Source organism: Aspergillus aculeatinus (genome assembly GCF_003184765.1).
Source record: "Aspergillus aculeatinus CBS 121060 unplaced genomic scaffold BO66scaffold_13, whole genome shotgun sequence".
Lineage (NCBI taxonomy): Eukaryota > Fungi > Ascomycota > Eurotiomycetes > Eurotiales > Aspergillaceae > Aspergillus > Aspergillus aculeatinus.
Window position 1 is genome coordinate 96126 of NW_020291482.1, and position 16434 is coordinate 112559.

Here is a 16434-nt window from a genome sequence, read left to right on the forward strand (position 1 = left end):
ATGTGGCGTGGTTTATGCACTTACCGGATTCAGATTCCTAGCAATAGCTTCTTCTCCTATGAGTTCGATAGGAGAGCAGAGTCGTTTGTCGACGCGTACTTAATACCTGGGCCCCACCATGTGGTGTCCACTTGGGAAATTGCTACTCCATGTAGGGTGAATCAGCATCAGATAACTGGTATCACGAATAGGGCAACCACGACGAGTTACCTAGTAGAATTTTGGAGGTTTTTAATGACAGCCCAACTGCATTGAGTAATTTCAGGGCATTTAATCATCTCCAGTGCGGCGATAGCCGCCCCTGAAACCATACAGACAAACCAATGGTAAGTTAGCCCATGCCGTTGTTTGACACGCTCGAAACATGCCCCAGGCTTAGTACACCTAGTCGAAGCTTCTTACCTGTGTAGTCCCTAGTACTAAGTAGTAGCTAGGGCCAGGGCCCTCTCATCGGAGGCCCGGGCTAATGGCTTTTCCGATCGATCGGATTATGACATCCACTTTAGCAGGTTAGGCTAGGGGTTCGCCGGCTGGTTCGTCTCCAGTGTCCACCCCAATTCTCAGCGGCAGGGGCTAAATTGTGATAATCAAGTGGAGTCTTGCCGAAAGAAGCCAAGGCCCAAAAACCCTTCCGCTCTAAACGCAATTATTCAGGTCTGGGCTTTCGTACTGACAGGTTCTGTACGGAGTAGCACGAAGCCGGAGGTTCCAACACTCCGAGAGCCCGTTGCAACGACTGTGGCAGATGGAAAATCACTTCTCGCTTGTTGAACTCATCAAGATTGATAAACTCTTAAAGTACTCCGTACTGTATCAGGACTTTTCGGTGGACAACGTGGGCCGTACAGTACTTTCGTCTGCTGCTGTCGATCATCATAATTCAAGATTCAATGATCGGCTCGGCCAGCTTAGTCAGTAAAAAAAACCGGCCGTTAAGTTATGTTACAGGTCTCGGATCCACGCGACGTACGGAGTACAGTATATCAATATCCGTAGCGAAAGAGCCTTCTGTATCGTCGGCACCATGCGGATGAAGCTACTCCGTAGCGCTGCTCGTGGGGGGCAATAGTCACTGGTCTCGTCTGTTCCAATTTGACATCTAGATGTCCCCTCAGAGGTGTGCTGAGCACGAGCTCCACCCACGTTGTTGGTTGGATGTGGTGGAAACAAACTGTTGGACTGTGCTGAGTGGACCGAGTGGGGGAAAGGAAGAGGCCCTAGGTAAGGTACGACTCCGTCCACCGCGACATCCTGTTATGACGCCCGGATTCAGTAAAATCCTCCATCGGTTTGTGCTATCAACAGTGACGTCAACTTTACTGCTGCTGCTGCGGCTGCTGCTGCTACTACTACTACTACTTGTGCTGCCTGTGAACGGTATGCGACAGACTTTGTATGAGGTCGCCTGGATGCCTAAAAAGTCGTGCTATCAGCCAATGTTCGGTCAATGACTGCCTCGGTGCTCGCACTTTAGGTATCTAGGCTGAGGGAGGTATGGAGAGGAATAGTATAAGGAAAAGTGACCAACCAGACCATTTTTACCGCCATGCGGCCCGTCCGAAATAAGCGCCAGATATGCGGTTGGATGCAATGTGATTCAACGGTTGGTGTCATGATTGACCGACAATCCCCATGTTTTGAGCCACGTTTTGGATCCTAGTCGGCTTGTCCACATGTTTTTCTTGTATTTGCAACATGGCGGTAAGGATTTGCACCCGACAAGCCCGACTATGTCGGTGAGTGAAAGGTACCGGTACAGCCTGTGCACCATCAGTTAGCGGCTTGGTGACTCGACCGGAGGACGCCCCAAAAAAGCCCTGCCGCCGCCATAGGTATCGGCACGGTTTGCAAGGATGCTAGCAATGTTAATGCATAGCGCATAGCACGTATAACCCATCATCTTCCAGACTAGTGTGAAGCCTGTCCTGTGACTCGTAGAGAGTTTGACGGCTCCTGACTGATCGTCGGTCCTTGCAGAAGCCATGCACCCCAAGACATCTCGGGGATATTCGCGATCTTGGATGCCCCCCCCCGATAGTCGTCAGAGGGGCCCTGCCGTTCCATTCTTGTTTTAGGTTTACTATAGAACTGCCTTGATTTCCAGAGTGCGCACTCGCAAGATGATGAAACGGCACTAGGGCTAGAATAAAGAAGCATCGAAGTAGGAGGTTATGAAACAGACAAAGATGAACAGGCTTGATGTAATAGGGAGACACCAAAGTGACGGAACCCAAGCAGAAGATTGCTGTTATTCTTAGATGGCAACTGCCGGATTTAGAACGACCTCTTTCACGCTGCGCTCGGTACCATCTCCAGACTCAACTGGAGGACACTCGCCTGATATGATGGAGTAAGCACTGTACGTATCTTGAGAGCTGTGTAGGGCTTGGAACAACATGTGGAGACTCATTTGGTCGCATCGAACATATTGCCAAGGCCCTAAGCCTATTGCAATGTGTCATAAATATTACCTACCGTCTTTCAGCTGCACCAGGAAACGGATGGAAATGGGGAAGGGGCAAGGAGGGTTGGAAGCAGGGAGAGGGCAGAGTGGCGGGGAAGAGCAGCCTTCGTGGCCGGCGGTGTTTGCTACCGGACTTGGGAAAGCGTGCCTTCTAGTGTCAACTTTGTAGACTTCCAGAAGCCCTTGGAACGCGTAGGAGAGTTTGGAACTATGAAAGTTTGTGTTAATCTTCACCATGAGCCAAGCAATCCTTGTGCCAATCCCTCTCATCTATCTGCCCGAGGGCGATTCGGAGGCTCAGCTTGCAGATGACCCTACCTAAACCGGAAAGGGAGATCAAAGACATCCGAGGAAGGACGAAGTCATAGCGGCCGATTGAAACCTCTACCATACTGAAATAAAAGTCGTCCACTCAACTTGCATAACACAATGATCGGGAGCACTTCCTTGCGCAAAGTTTCTGGGCAGGGTCTCTGTCTTAATTGCTCACGCCTTCACGCACACGGTATGTGGTAGTGCATGCAACAAACCGACCCCTGATCGACGACAGCCGATAAGATAACACGCTGCTGCTGTTGCTGCTGTTCAGGCTTTCCCCCTTGTTGACTGGGAACAAGGAATGAAGAAACTCTCATCAACTAGGGTACGTCCTTGCCAATGTTCCTGCGCCCGGGAAGGGTCAGGTTTCTCGAAGACGGGCTGTGGACAAAGAACTCTGCCCCGAGCGAATCTGGGTCCCTGGGCGAGTCTGGGTTCCTGCGCAAGCCATTGAGGCATCGTCAGAGGGCCATCGAATCTAGTTTCAGCCCACGGTGCGGGATAGTCGTCGATCATGTTAGCAAGTTACTCCTTGGCGGTGTTGACTCCATCTGGTGCTGAAGCCAGTACCGTAGAATATCTCCGACCAAGTCATGGGATGGACAAGGAGAGTATAGTAATGTTGCGGATGAAAGCGGGGATTGCCCAGTTGGGATCGATGATCTATGGTTGCAGCCAATCCTAATCCAGGCACTAGGCTTGATCTTGCTTGCAATTGCATGCATCTGGGCACTGTTGATGTAGTAACAGCCACCTGGGCGGCCAGCCCTCTGCAGCATACTACACCTCCATGGTTGTGTTACTGTCTTTGACCATGTTGTTGGTACGACAACGCAGCCAGTAACGAGCTGAGAGACTGAACACTCCAAATTGCCCCAGAGCCGTGTTGGGACAGGGGGTTGATACGAATGAAGAGCCCGCCACTGTTCATCGGTATGTTTGTGGTCTGGAGAGACGAGCCCAAGGCAGCGACACGTGACCGAACCGTATCCGACTGACAGGAAAGGGCCAGGCCAAGCGAAGGCAAGAGTGAGTTGGCTCGGGAACCATAAGATGAACAAGCAATCGCCGGATTCCCCATTGTGCCAAGCTGCAATCAATTCATGCAGCGTGCAGTCCCAATTGTCTTGTCAAAAAGCCATCAGTAGACTAGTGAAATTGCAAGCAGCTTCTTGCGTACTACAGTACTGCTGTCACGTCACTACCCATAATTGGTATACTTGAATTCTCTGGCAGGTAGTCACGGTGTATGATTCAGGCTTTTCTATCGATAGGTCTTCGAAACCTCTTGAGATGTAGCCTTCTGATATAGATAAGTACTAGGTAGTGAACGAGCTGAGCTCACCAATTCATGATCATTAGGAACGGCTGCCTACCTCACCATCCACTCAATCGACTAGGCCCAGCCTATGACACGAACTCGCGCCAGAGAAGTCGCATTTGCTTGCAAGCGAATATGGTAGGAGGACTTAATACTAGGTAGTTCACTCGCTGATAGTCAAATAATGTACTGTACGTACTCGTAAGTAACGGGGAAAAGTGGGTCGGCGGGCGGACATTACGTTTCCCGATGCAGCCTTGATGCGGAGACCAGTGCCCGGGCGGCCGAGCTGGAGGCGTTTCCCAGTTACCCACTGCACTCACTACCTACCTAGACCCTTTCAATACATGACGCTAGTGCGGTCCAGTCACCCGTGGTCAGCTGAAGCCAATGTCTAGTCTCCGGCTAATACAGCCCCTCTAATGGCTCCGCCAATTGGTATCTCGTGGCGTAAGGCAGTATCCATGGGTCTTGAGTGTGCCATGTCTGGATGTCAGTTTGGGATGGTAGGTAGGTGGTATTCAGTGAGTATTGTGTTAGATATCATTAGGACGAGGGGCAAGGGGGAGAGAGAGTGTGTGTGTATGTGCTTCAACGGTGATCGATCGTGAAATCCACAACACTGTACATACACCACTGTCAACTTCACTCGAAGGCCTTGAGGTAGACAAGATACTCCAAAATGGCGCGTACAAGGCCTGTAAAAAAGGTTAGAGGGCACCGCTCAGGGCTATTGGCATTGGTATCATATACCCAAGCTTTCCGTCTGGAGACAGTGTAATTTTTGCTCTGTTTGGCCTTGGCACTTTCTTGCTGTTCGCACCCGATCCCAACTTACGTCCAGCTTTCCCACTGGTCTTCTCCCTATCACTTGACCGAGTTACGGATTTCTCTCGGTTAGCTAGATAGGTAGGCCGACAGGCAGTGAGTGACATTTGCATCCAACGGGTCTCCAGGTCTGATTCCAGCAATGTCGTATATACGGACCAATGAACACCACCGCAGATGGTTTGCCGGCCTTACACCATGGGCCATTTGGTGTGCTTGGCTGATCTCCCGGTACGGCCGAAAAAGAGCCAAGAGAGAAGGACGATCGACTAGCTGACACGATTGTGTTGGGGTCATGATTGAACGGCCAGAGGGCGCTGATTCGTCTTGAGCGGCCTAGGACACATAGGTCCCCTCATCTCTGTACGTCTAGCCCATTTAATGGACTTGAGGTGCTGGACCTGGGTATAGGCAGTTCGCAGTAAAAAGCTCCGTGTCTGTAGTATGTGCAAATCGGTATGATCTGATGATGGTCGGGAAGCCGGGGACTAGGGGATCCATGGGTGCTGCCTTTTTAGCATCGGGGTCTAGTATCGGTGCGGGCAACCATTTCCACTTGGTATGATGACGCTGAGGAACGGAGAGGGGTCTGGGGAAGCTCCCTGAGTTGTAACGAGCTCCACATCGGACAATCCGAGCCCACTTCCATGGTTGATTCGGGTGGGTTGCGGTCGAGGTTGATCGTCGAGATATCAAAAGACGAGAAATAGATAGAGAATGAAGAAAGGAGGCAGAGTGTGAGTGTGAGTGTGAGTGTGAGTGTGAGTGTATGTGTTGGAGGAGAAAGTCCAGACCAAATGGGACGATTTGTGAATGTACAAGAGCATCTTCCTACTAGGCAGTGTCTATCAATTTCGGATCGGTAACTTAACTCCGCCGCCTGTCTCCGCCGCTAGTCTCTGTGGTCGCTGCTAGGCTGTTAGCATGTTACAAAGAGCAGATATGGATCTTCCTCTGGCCCGATCGATTTGTAGGCATCCTATATTGTTTCTTTCCCTCCTCTTTCCTTCTTGCTTGCTGAGTTATGCAGCTGCATAGTAACTACGAAGGGAACAACTCTCCAGTGTCATGAAGAGTGACTGAGCTATCCCCTCGGGCCAGCCTCCAGATCCACAACTGGCTGGCAGACTGGACCTTTTACCCGATTAGGCCGGCAGCAATGATGACTACTACATACATAGTAGGTACCAGAGGTACCATAAGTTCATCCCATAACCTTCCGGCATGTCAACTTCTCTGGGGCTCCCAAAGTCAGAATGGACCTCATAGAGATACTGGCATACATACACACATACATACATACATAGTACATACCTGACTCCACCCGAGTCGATCGTACTAATGGACGACGGGTGGGCCAAGTAGCTTGCCTGGACGTTAGACTGTCACTATCGTCATTGCCTTCTCCAATTTTAATTTAGCATTTGATTTGATCCTCATTTCCAAATTATTATTTCTCTCCCATTCAAAATTAATTTTCAGCCTAATTCACTACTACAGTAAGTATTGTACGGCCATCGAGCTGGCTGCGACAGTCGATCAACTGTTTAAATCTTTCAGTAATCACAATACATACCAGCAGCCAACTTGCCTTGGCTATTTGATTTGACTGATGTCCAGCAGCCGTGGCCCGCCGGTAAGAAGCAACAATAGCAAATCCCCAACCGTTCCTGTCAGATGCAGGGCCGCATTTAGTAACCTCCCTGTCTCGGGCAAGATCTCAGAACTCTCAACCCCTCCCTCTACTCCCCTCGCCTTCCCCTCCATCCAGGTGAAGAGGGGACCTAGTTTTGGCACAAAGAGATGACTTAAAGAAGCAATACGAGAGAAGACTGAACCGAAGGTGTGAAGAAGATGGGGACTACCTGGGGTCCCATCCCAAAATAATCATCTGTCTTGCATTCAGGAGGTTAACAATTCTGTGTCTTTCCCCATGAAGAGGGCTAGAAAGAAGTGAATGAAGACAAAGATAATGCATGGCAATCAGAAGGAAAAAAAAACAAAAAAAACAAAATAGGACATCAAGCAAGCTAATCAATCAAAAATAACTATCACATTAGAAATAATAAAATCGGGCAAAGAAATAAAAAAGAAACAGAAAATACCAAAAAATAAAAACCATCCTGTCAAATTAAAACCAAAATAAATTCAGTTGAGGAAAAGACAGCACACCAATGAGTCGTGCAATCAAATCAAATCCCATGGTGCGAAAACAGGAGAGAAAAGAAATCCCAAAGAAGAGGCATCCATGTCTCTCTCAGTCCCAGCAGACTGGAACAAAGACAGCACTATCCCAGAAGCAAACCCCCGTGCCAACATGGGTTTGGGACAGTGTCGCCGCCAGCACCTTCAAGCAGTCTCAGGGTTTCAGCCGCTGGGGATCCCATGGTTGTCTTCCCCATCTAGAACTTCTACCTTGCGATGTCTATCCCGCTTTAAATCACTTGATATCCACTTCTCATGGCTTCCTCTCTCTTCTTCGTCCCCTCCCCCTCTTCATACAAAGTATCTCTGATCTTCACTCTGCTCTGGGAGTCACACAGTCTGCACTGACAGCTTGTATAAGTAACTACCCGGTGATCCGCCACCCGTCTCTCGTGGTGCATCAACAACTAGTTGATGGTGAACTAAGATTATCATCGATAATCACTAAGCTCTCACTTGTCCTTCTCTTTCGCATCCACCTTCAACGATTTCTTTTTTGCATCCTTGCAAGAACTTCCTTGATTCTCTTTTTCATTCAACTTGTGTTTCGTCACCTTCTATTGTTGTCTTTGACTGTTCATTCATCTATTCGCTCCTCAACCTCCTCCCGCCAGTATTCAGTTCATTCAGAACAAGACCGCTTGCTTTATTTATTTGGTCTCCATTCTTCTTTTCTTCTTCTCCTTCTCCTTCTTCCTTCCTTCAACTCTCTCTCTCTCTCAATTCATCAATCTCCTTAGTGTTCAAGACATTTGATCATTTCTGTCAAATGCGAATGTGTTCGAGACTTGCTCTCAGATGCAGAATCCCTTCCCCCACTGAGTAAACGACTGACTGGTGTCCCTTGCACCTCACTGCGCCTTGCCCGCCTATTAGGCATAATCAACATCCACTTTCCCCACAACTCATTCCATCGGAGCAACACACAAGCTCATCCTTTCTGAGACCTGAAAAGACGGTCTTGATTTCATTCTCCTTCCTCCAGCGTCCCCTGCAAGCTCTTCCAATCAACTATCCTGCGTGGGTCCCTGGCGGACTTTGAGCTGGGCTTCCACCCCCTACTCAGTCAAATTCCCATTCCTTGCCTCACACTAAAACCTCATCATGGCTAGCGCTACCAGAGTCATTCGTGGCCAGCCACCCTCGCCGCCCGAATCGACGGATCAGAACACGGTGGCTGATGCTAACCAAGACTTCCATGGTATACTTTCGCCAAATTTCGGACAGCCTGAGCCTTTTTCGGCTGCAGACCTTCATGCAAGCCATGTTCCAAGCGAGGTGAAATACGAGGCAGCATCATTTGTAAGTTCACAGCTATCTCATTTATACTCGCTGAGCAGGCACTAACCCAGCTTCAGGATTATCTTTCCCCCCCTTCTTCACAATTCGTGTCTAATGACTATCCGCGAAACATATCATTGCATCATCCGGTGGGTCGTCCCTCCGCTTGATAACCCTTTCGTTGATCACTAATGTCTCTTAGATCGACACGCCACCATCCACAGCAGACGACTGTCATGTTCCTGGAAGCCTGAGTTCGGCGCCGCAGTGGTCATCGCCTCAGAGTCAGAGACAGCCCCCTAGACCAAGGGTCGCCAGGCCTCCCAGAATGCGGCGCAAGGGTCGGAAGTTGAAGGACCGAGAGTCCAGACCTCATGTTGACAAGCCGCTGAGCGAGTTGACCAAGCACTTGACACATATCCCAATCAAGGACATGGAAAGTTGGGTGCATCGCTCCATAGAAACTCGGCGCCAGGAAGTCGCGAAGAAAAATGGCAAGATTGCCCGCCCGATGAACTCATTCATGCTCTACCGGTCTGCATTTGCGGAGAGAGCAAAAGAATGGTTCTCGCAGAACAATCACCAGGTGGTCTCTGAAGCTGCCGGTGATAGCTGGAAACTGGAGCCTGCCGAGATTCGTGGGAAGTACGAGCATCTGGCGACTGTTGAGAAGGCCAACCATCTGAAAGCACATCCCGGCTACAAGTTCTCCCCGGCAAAGGATAAGAAGAAACGGGCGGGTGTCGACGATGATGGTAATCTGGCAAATACTCCTGATTCTAGCCCAGCTCTGCTACAAAGCCATGGCATGAGCTCGTCAGAGGTGGAGAGCAGTGGTTGGGGCAGCCGTGACTCTACTCCCTTTGACTTTGCGGAACACGGCTTACCTACAGAATCTATTTTTGTTTCGTCTTCACCTTGGCACGCAAGTCGGGGTTCCATGCCAGGCTACATGCCTTCCTCTGACCCATCTCCGTACCTACTTCACTCGGCACACCCGGGCTACATGTCTCACCATGACGACTTTCGGTTCAAACGGCCGAGTTTCCAGGACATCTCGTACAACTCATCAGCTTCTCTGGCAGGACTGCCAGGAGCGTCCCACCATGACCTCCTCCAGCCCGCCAGCTCTGCTTCTACTCCGGGAAGCGGTCAGCTAGACCCCCAGCTTCTGACTCTCCCAAACGAACTTCCGGGTGCCAATCAAATGTATAGCGTCCATCAGCCATTGTGGCCTGATGCATCGACAGTCAACGGTTATGTTCCCATGACAACCTCGATGCCGCCAAGCTCAGTCGCCTATCAGGCGGGCTCAGCCTACTCATCGGCACCGGACATCCAACACCTAGAAGGTCGCGACACATGGGATTCGCCCAATGATGCCAAATTGGAGGGCTCTGGTGGCGACCTCAACTCCTGGATGTCATACTGAGACCCGTGCTCGACTCACCCTAAAGTGTGATAGTTCTATTATTGTCACGATCTCAAAGGGTCGAGATGTTTTCTTGTCCTGTTTCTCAGCGCGGTGGATATCTGTTTGAAACCAGAGTTGTTGTTCGGAGTTTCGGGGCGCTAATATACATGGTGGCTCGGGACTTGTCTATTTGTATCTTCGAATTTCTTGTCGATTCCGGGCAAATGCCCTGTCACATTTGGCTGGCGTATTCCGGGCTTCTTGGCTTTTGCTTATGGGTGGCAGTCTCGTTTAATCAATATGTTTTGATACCTTGTAACGGTACATACTTGTGCACCGGTGTTCTTACTTAGGTTAGAATAGTTGGAAATTACATGATCAGATGTAATTCAAAGTGCTTGATTCAGAGCAAGCCTAACAAAGTTCCCTAAATTTCTGGTACATGCGCAGATGAAGCATTACTCTTGATCAGTATACAATTTTGTTGGATGACTCCAATTAGGCGTGACAGATACGCGGCGCTCTGTCACGTGGAGATATCCGATCGGTGGGGTGGTCAAAGCGACGCGGCGACAGGCAATCAATCCTGCGTGAGACTCACGTCTCCGTCCGTCTGCATGTTCATCGCAAAGCTTATTTCAAGCTCAATCAAGGCACTGCCTTACTAGGCGATGGAATAAACACGTTCAGGAACCCCTTCCGAACTCTGGATTTTCCTGTCCAGCAACCATCAGCTTCAGACTCGCACATCCCAGCAGCGATCCGCGTAGGGGTATACTTTCGCATCCCCGCGTTTGCATATCTTCAATTCACAGCTACAACCACTGCCCGCCATGTCGAACATGTACGGCGAACTGGGTAATAAATTGGTTGGTCTCTTCTTAGTTGTTGGATTCCACCTACGATTTGGCCTAACACGGGTGATCCACAGGTTCAACACGCCAAACGCACCCAGGCTCTAACCCATCTGCCTCCCTACCAAACCGAACTCGTTCGCGCCGTCGCCCGCGAGGTCCGCGACCTAGACCGCGATGTTGCACGCCTGCTGACTCCCTTCGAGGGCAGCTTCAACCCGTCCCAAGAGCCCGCCATTGCCTGCGCCCTCCTCGTCGACCATCTCTGTATGCGTCGTAACAAGCGATGTCTTCTCGCCTACCATCGTGTCCGCACGGAAAAATTGGAGGAGCTCTGTTGGACGGGTGTGGATGTGCTAGAACAGCAATTACCCGTGGCGGAGGAGGCAAGTGCAGGAGCTGCTGCCGCCGCCGCCGCCGCGGCACAAGGCCAGGGCGCTGGCTCGGGGATGAATCACAGCTCGCTGAGCCCGGAGGAAGAAGAGTACTTTCGACAATACAGTGACCTGCTCGCCGCGTATAAGGGGCAGTGGACGGACATTGACCTCACTGGAAGTTTGGAGCCACCCCAAGATTTGTTCATCGATGTGCGAGTCTTGAAGGATGCAGGGGAGATTCAGACGGAATATGGGTATGTTCGGATGAAAATTCCTGTCAACGGTCGGGTGCTAACAATGCGCAGGGTGATCAATTTGACGAAGAACAGTCAGCTCTACGTACGACAAGGGGATGTGGAACGACTGATTGCACAGGGCTTTCTGGAACGGTTGGGATAGATTGCTGTGCCTCCGTGGGCAGGCAGTCAGGATGGAGATTATCCCCCGATGCTGCTTCTGCTGCTCTAGTTGCTGTTTTCTGTGTTACATGATGATACCCATTTAGTTTGTTGAGAGTAGTCTGAAGAGCGGAGACGGTGGCATTGGGACCGACGCTGCGCGAAGTCGAACTCAGGTGGATTAGCGTAGCAATGAGATTTAGTTTTTTGACACATCATAACTGGGACTCGGGAGGTCTACTCAGTAGCCTAGATCGTATGTTACGTCGAAGATAATCTAGGGATCCGTCTTCGGCACTGCGTGGACACAAACATCGCCGTTGCAACGGCCGCTTACCTAATGGCGTCGGCCCTATCATCGGCCTGGATGCGGCCATGCAGCTTCGCCGAGGATTGAAGCTCTTGCCTTCCCACACCATTACTACTGCAGCTATTGTCGCACTTATTCTGACGGCGCCCTCTATCACTGCACACCAATTTAGCTCGCTAGCATAGCCCATGCTCTGTGGCCATCCAGCAGCAGCTTTCGCCATCCAGGTCCCCAACCATCGCGTCTCCATGTCCGAGAAGTGGATCGGTGATAATCCGCCCGTGATAAGACTTTTTAGTCACTTTCACCCACCTAGCTGATAACAACGGCCAGTCATGCCTGGACCGGATTGAATCGCTCTTTTGATCCCTCCCGACCTACTCTCTGAGCGCCTCCCATATCATAATCGTCTGTTTTCCCTTCTTCCCCTCATTCAATCGGCCAATCGTGGAGCGATGTCTATGGTTGTTGATTCTTCTGAGTTCTTGCGTCATCCGGTATCATCTCTGCACTTTCGGCCACTGTCCTAAGATCTCGTCCACGAGCCTGGAAGCCTGCGGGCTGAATCAGTACTTGATCGGCTCTTGCAATCTGCACCGTGACTTCGGCACTTGGGACTTGTGGTAGGCTTATCCTCTGCCACACCATCCGCCATGGGAGTCTTGCGATCGTGCAACAGTGGGAGCGACCTCCGCGGCGCGGGGATGCCTTCGCATCATTCCGCCCTCAATGACGACTTGGAGCCAGCCGGAATGGAGATTCCAGTTGAGCATGCTCATAATGGGAGCCCTCCACGGTCCTCAGTATTAGATCCAACCGTGTCCGGCGGCACCAGTTATCGGACTCCGAGCAGGTCTTTCTTCCATCGGTCATTTCATAACTCTGCAGGTACGCCGCTCATGTAATCGACTCTCGTCCCCCAAAGCATAACCCCGCTGTGTCGTCACAATACAATAATGCAGTGCTGACTGTTTGGCCTAGATCCGGCTCATTATTCGTCCCATGGTATGCGAGAACAAACTGCCGAATTGGCATCCTTCGCCTTGTCGCGTGAATCGAACACACTTCCCTCGTCGCTCGATGTCTTCCGCCCCCCTCGCGAATTGTCGCTTTCTTCGACCCCGACTCCGATCGCAACAGCTGCAGCAAGGGCTCATCTTGAGGCTGGCCCTTCCTCCATTCCGACTACCGGCTCCTCGGTACTGACACAACTGATCCGACACCCCGATATCCCGGAATCAAGCCAGACTGAGCAGTACCACTCTGAAGAGTGGGAGAGGGCAAGTGACAGTACCGTCTCTCAAGACGAGCTTCCGGTCGTCACTGCCGGAGAGACTGTGAGCACAGAGCAAACTTCGTTGTTATCTAAGCCGTCACACCCAAAGCCATATCAAGGCTACGGCGCTACAGGTGATATTGAAAACCAGGGATATGCGGGAACGAAGGGACCGAGCGCTTTTTCCAGTGCCTTCTCGAGTGTCACTACTTGTTTCCGGCTCGTAGCCAACCCGAAATCGTGGGACAAACAGGCTGTATGGCGCGAGGGGGTCGTCTATCCCCTCAGCCTGTTGCCATCGGTATTCCTCGGTCTGTTGCTCAACATACTCGATGCTTTATCTTACGGAATGATCCTCTTCCCATTGGGTGAGCCTATATTTTCTGACCTTGGATCGGACGGTATCTCCATGTTCTACGTGAGCACGATTATTGCTCAGCTCGTTTTTTCTTGCGGAGGTTCCATCTTCCGGGGCGGTATCGGCAGTGAGATGATCGAGGTGGTGCCTTTCTTTCACCAGATGGCTTTCACGATCTTGAATCGAGTTGGAGCGGATAACCCGAAGTCCGTCCTAGCTACCACTATTCTGGCGTTCTCGGTCAGTTCGATTCTGACGGGCCTTGTATTCTTCCTTATGGGGACTTGCAAGCTAGGGGCCTTGATCGGGTTCTTCCCCAGGCATATTCTTATTGGATGCATCGGCGGTGTGGGCTTTTTCCTCTTGTTGACCGGCCTCGAAGTATCAGCTCGGCTTCCCGGCTCGTTCGAGTTCACCTTGGCAACAATGGAGAAGTTGGTGCAACTGGACACAGTATTTCTTTGGACGGTACCCTTGATCCTCGCGGTCGGCTTGCTTGTTTTGAAGCGTTTTCTGCATTCTAATTTCCTCCTCGGCGGCTATTTTATCTGCGTGGCTGTCGTATTTTATATTGTTGTTCTCAGCGCTGGGGTCTCTATGGGCACTCTGCGCAACAAAGGATGGGTCTTCGATGCGCCGTCCTCCTCAAATCCGTGGTATCACTTTTATACCCTTTATGGTATGTGAAAGAATCTTTGTGATAGCGGTGACCTTCTAACTATTCATAGATTTTTCTGCTGTTGACTGGGCCGCGTTCGTGGACACGATCCCAGCAATGTTCGCGCTCACTTTCTTCGGCGTCCTGCATGTACCCATCAATGTGCCTGCCCTGGGCATATCGACGGGCGAGGATAATCTCAACGTGGACCGTGAACTCATCGCGCATGGCGTCACCAATGCCCTGTCCGGCTTCTCGGGCAGCATACAGGTACTGCCTCTGATAGCCTGCCTACGGAGAAACTTGCTGACTTCTATTAGAACTACCTTGTATATACTAATAGTCTATTGTTCATTGACAGTGGTGGCAACTCCCGTTTAGCAGGTATCATGCTCGCGGCCGCGACGGCTGGTATTCTCGTCGTCGGCCCGGCGATTGTCGGCTTTATTCCGGTCATGGTTGTCGGCGCTCTCATTTTTCTGCTGGGAATCGAGCTGATGCAAGAGGCCTTGGTGGACACATGGGGAAAATTGCATCGGCATGAATATATCACGGTAAGCTCTAGTTTGAGTTAATGACGGCACTGGCTAATTCTGAAGGTTGTCATCATTGTTGCAACTATGGGCGCCTGGGATTTTGTTGTTGGTATTCTTGTTGGTATCATTCTCGCCTGTCTAAGCTTTGTCGTGCAGACTTCTCGTAAGTCTGCTATCCGTGCGACTTTCTCGGGCGGGATTACGGGGTCTACAGTCAGACGTCCTCCTATTCAGCAGCGCTTCCTCAAGGAAGCCGGGCAGCAGACCCTCATCATCAAGCTTGGCGGATATCTCTTCTTCGGTACCATCGTGAGCGTTGAGAATACGATGAGAGGATTGATCGAGGAAGAGGCATTCAACCGACGGCCCATCCGATTCCTGATCCTTGACTTCTCCAGGGTTTATGGCATCGACTTCTCCGCGGCCGAGGCATTCACCCGCATCAATCGCATTCTTAGCAAGCGGAACGTTCAAATGACCATTTCTGGTCTCGACGTGGAAGGAGAGGTGGGACGTAGTCTCCAGAACGTGGGCTTATTCGAGGCTGTAACGGGGGTGGAAATTTTCGAGGATCTGAACTCGGCGCTCGAATTCTGTGAGAATGACTATCTCAAAGTGTTCTACAGCCACAGGGAGGCATTGTTGAGGAGACAGCACGGAACTTCTACAAGCTTCCTGGAGGTTCCTACCCCGCAAGCACCATCCCACCTGGGTGATACGATGGTCAGTTCTCCTCGCCAGCGATACCTACAGCAAGCCGCAAGGAGCACCCTCCGCGAAGACGAAGTCGCAGTAGTCGCACCGGCAGCATGGTCTGCCATGCGCCAGCCGCTTCCGCTGCTCCTCCAGACCTTCCAGGGCATTACCTCCCGAAATGAGGATTTCTGGTTTCCAGTGTGCGCCTATTTCGTGCGAGAAAGCTACGCAGCAGGCACTGTCCTATTCCGTGAAGGCGATATTCCGATGGGATTTTATCTTCTGGAATCCGGGATGCTTCGTGCCGAGTACGAACTACCGCAGGGACGATACTTTGAAATCATTGTGGCTGGCCGACCGTGCGGCGAGTTGCCCTTCTTCAGCGAGACCCGCCGGACAGCGACGGTCAAGGCCGAACAGGACTGCGTGAGTTGGTGTTTGAACATGGAGAAGTGGCAGGAGCTGCGTGAAAACGAGCCGGAGATTGCAAGGGAGCTTCTGACGGTCAGTCTGAAACTGACTACGGAGCGGATGGACAGCATTACTTCGTGAGTATTCCGTCATTCCTATACACGGGATTGTGCTTTTTGACTGACATGATTCTCTAGTTACGTTCTAACAACAGCGGCTTGATAGCTGTTTTGACTGGTACTTTGATGCGTTGGCCGGTTCCGCCTATAGTGGCATGTTTTTGGTATATTTGTCTTGCATAGCATGTTGGTGGTTGACTTTCTTCTACCTAACTATTGTATAATGATTGTGAGCGTGTGTATGTATGTGCATCGGCTGTTGTTAATGTGAGCTGGTCGGGCGCATAGCTTGACCGACTAACTTATTACCTATGGTCGTCTTCCAGACTTAACGATTGCTACTTGCATGACTGGCGGGGGTCCAAACAGGATCAAATGCTGAGCCATGGCATAGTTCATTTGATGTAGCGCTGCTCGGCATCACTTGGAATTTTCTCCATGCAGCTTCAGTCAAGTCTATGCTCCGCCCTCCCCATTCTCATCATCCAGAGAGAGGTGTGCAGCACATTCTAAGGAAAGACACGCTTTCTGTTGAAGAAGCACGAAGGCTCGGCCGACGGTCTTCGGAAATGCTCAGTTCCAGTACGGAGTTCGACATACATCCTCTGTG

The 16434-nt window shown here is 50.9% G+C and overlaps 4 protein-coding genes across 4 annotated transcripts; all 4 read left to right on the plus strand.

Annotated features, from left to right (window-relative positions):
- The first annotated feature begins 7007 nt into the window (after positions 1-7007).
- BO66DRAFT_37304 (uncharacterized protein) lies at positions 7008-8058 on the plus strand. Its single transcript, XM_025645524.1, has one exon. The coding sequence runs from the start codon at positions 7106-7108 to the stop codon at positions 7874-7876; it is 771 nt and encodes a 256-aa protein (XP_025505897.1). The 5' UTR covers positions 7008-7105; the 3' UTR covers positions 7877-8058.
- A 182-nt stretch (positions 8059-8240) lies between these two features.
- BO66DRAFT_318470 (HMG-box domain-containing protein) lies at positions 8241-9849 on the plus strand (the record flags this gene model as incomplete). Its single annotated transcript, XM_025643604.1, has 3 exons — positions 8241-8438; positions 8489-8566; positions 8620-9849. 3 exons carry the CDS (start codon positions 8241-8243, stop codon positions 9847-9849), a joined length of 1506 nt encoding a protein of 501 aa, XP_025505898.1.
- Positions 9850-10430: 581 nt separating this feature from the next.
- On the plus strand, positions 10431-11677 carry BO66DRAFT_369959 (DNA replication protein PSF1). The gene is made up of 3 exons (XM_025645400.1): positions 10431-10700; positions 10763-11316; positions 11368-11677. Exons 1-3 carry the CDS (start codon positions 10665-10667, stop codon positions 11459-11461), a joined length of 684 nt encoding a protein of 227 aa, XP_025505899.1. The 5' UTR covers positions 10431-10664; the 3' UTR covers positions 11462-11677.
- A 545-nt stretch (positions 11678-12222) lies between these two features.
- BO66DRAFT_37326 (sulfate transporter family protein) lies at positions 12223-16132 on the plus strand. The gene is made up of 6 exons (XM_025645535.1): positions 12223-12658; positions 12752-14083; positions 14133-14332; positions 14383-14616; positions 14662-15842; positions 15903-16132. The coding sequence occupies exons 1-6, from the start codon at positions 12424-12426 to the stop codon at positions 15925-15927; spliced, it is 3207 nt and encodes a 1068-aa protein (XP_025505900.1). The 5' UTR covers positions 12223-12423; the 3' UTR covers positions 15928-16132.
- The last annotated feature ends 302 nt before the right edge of the window (positions 16133-16434 follow it).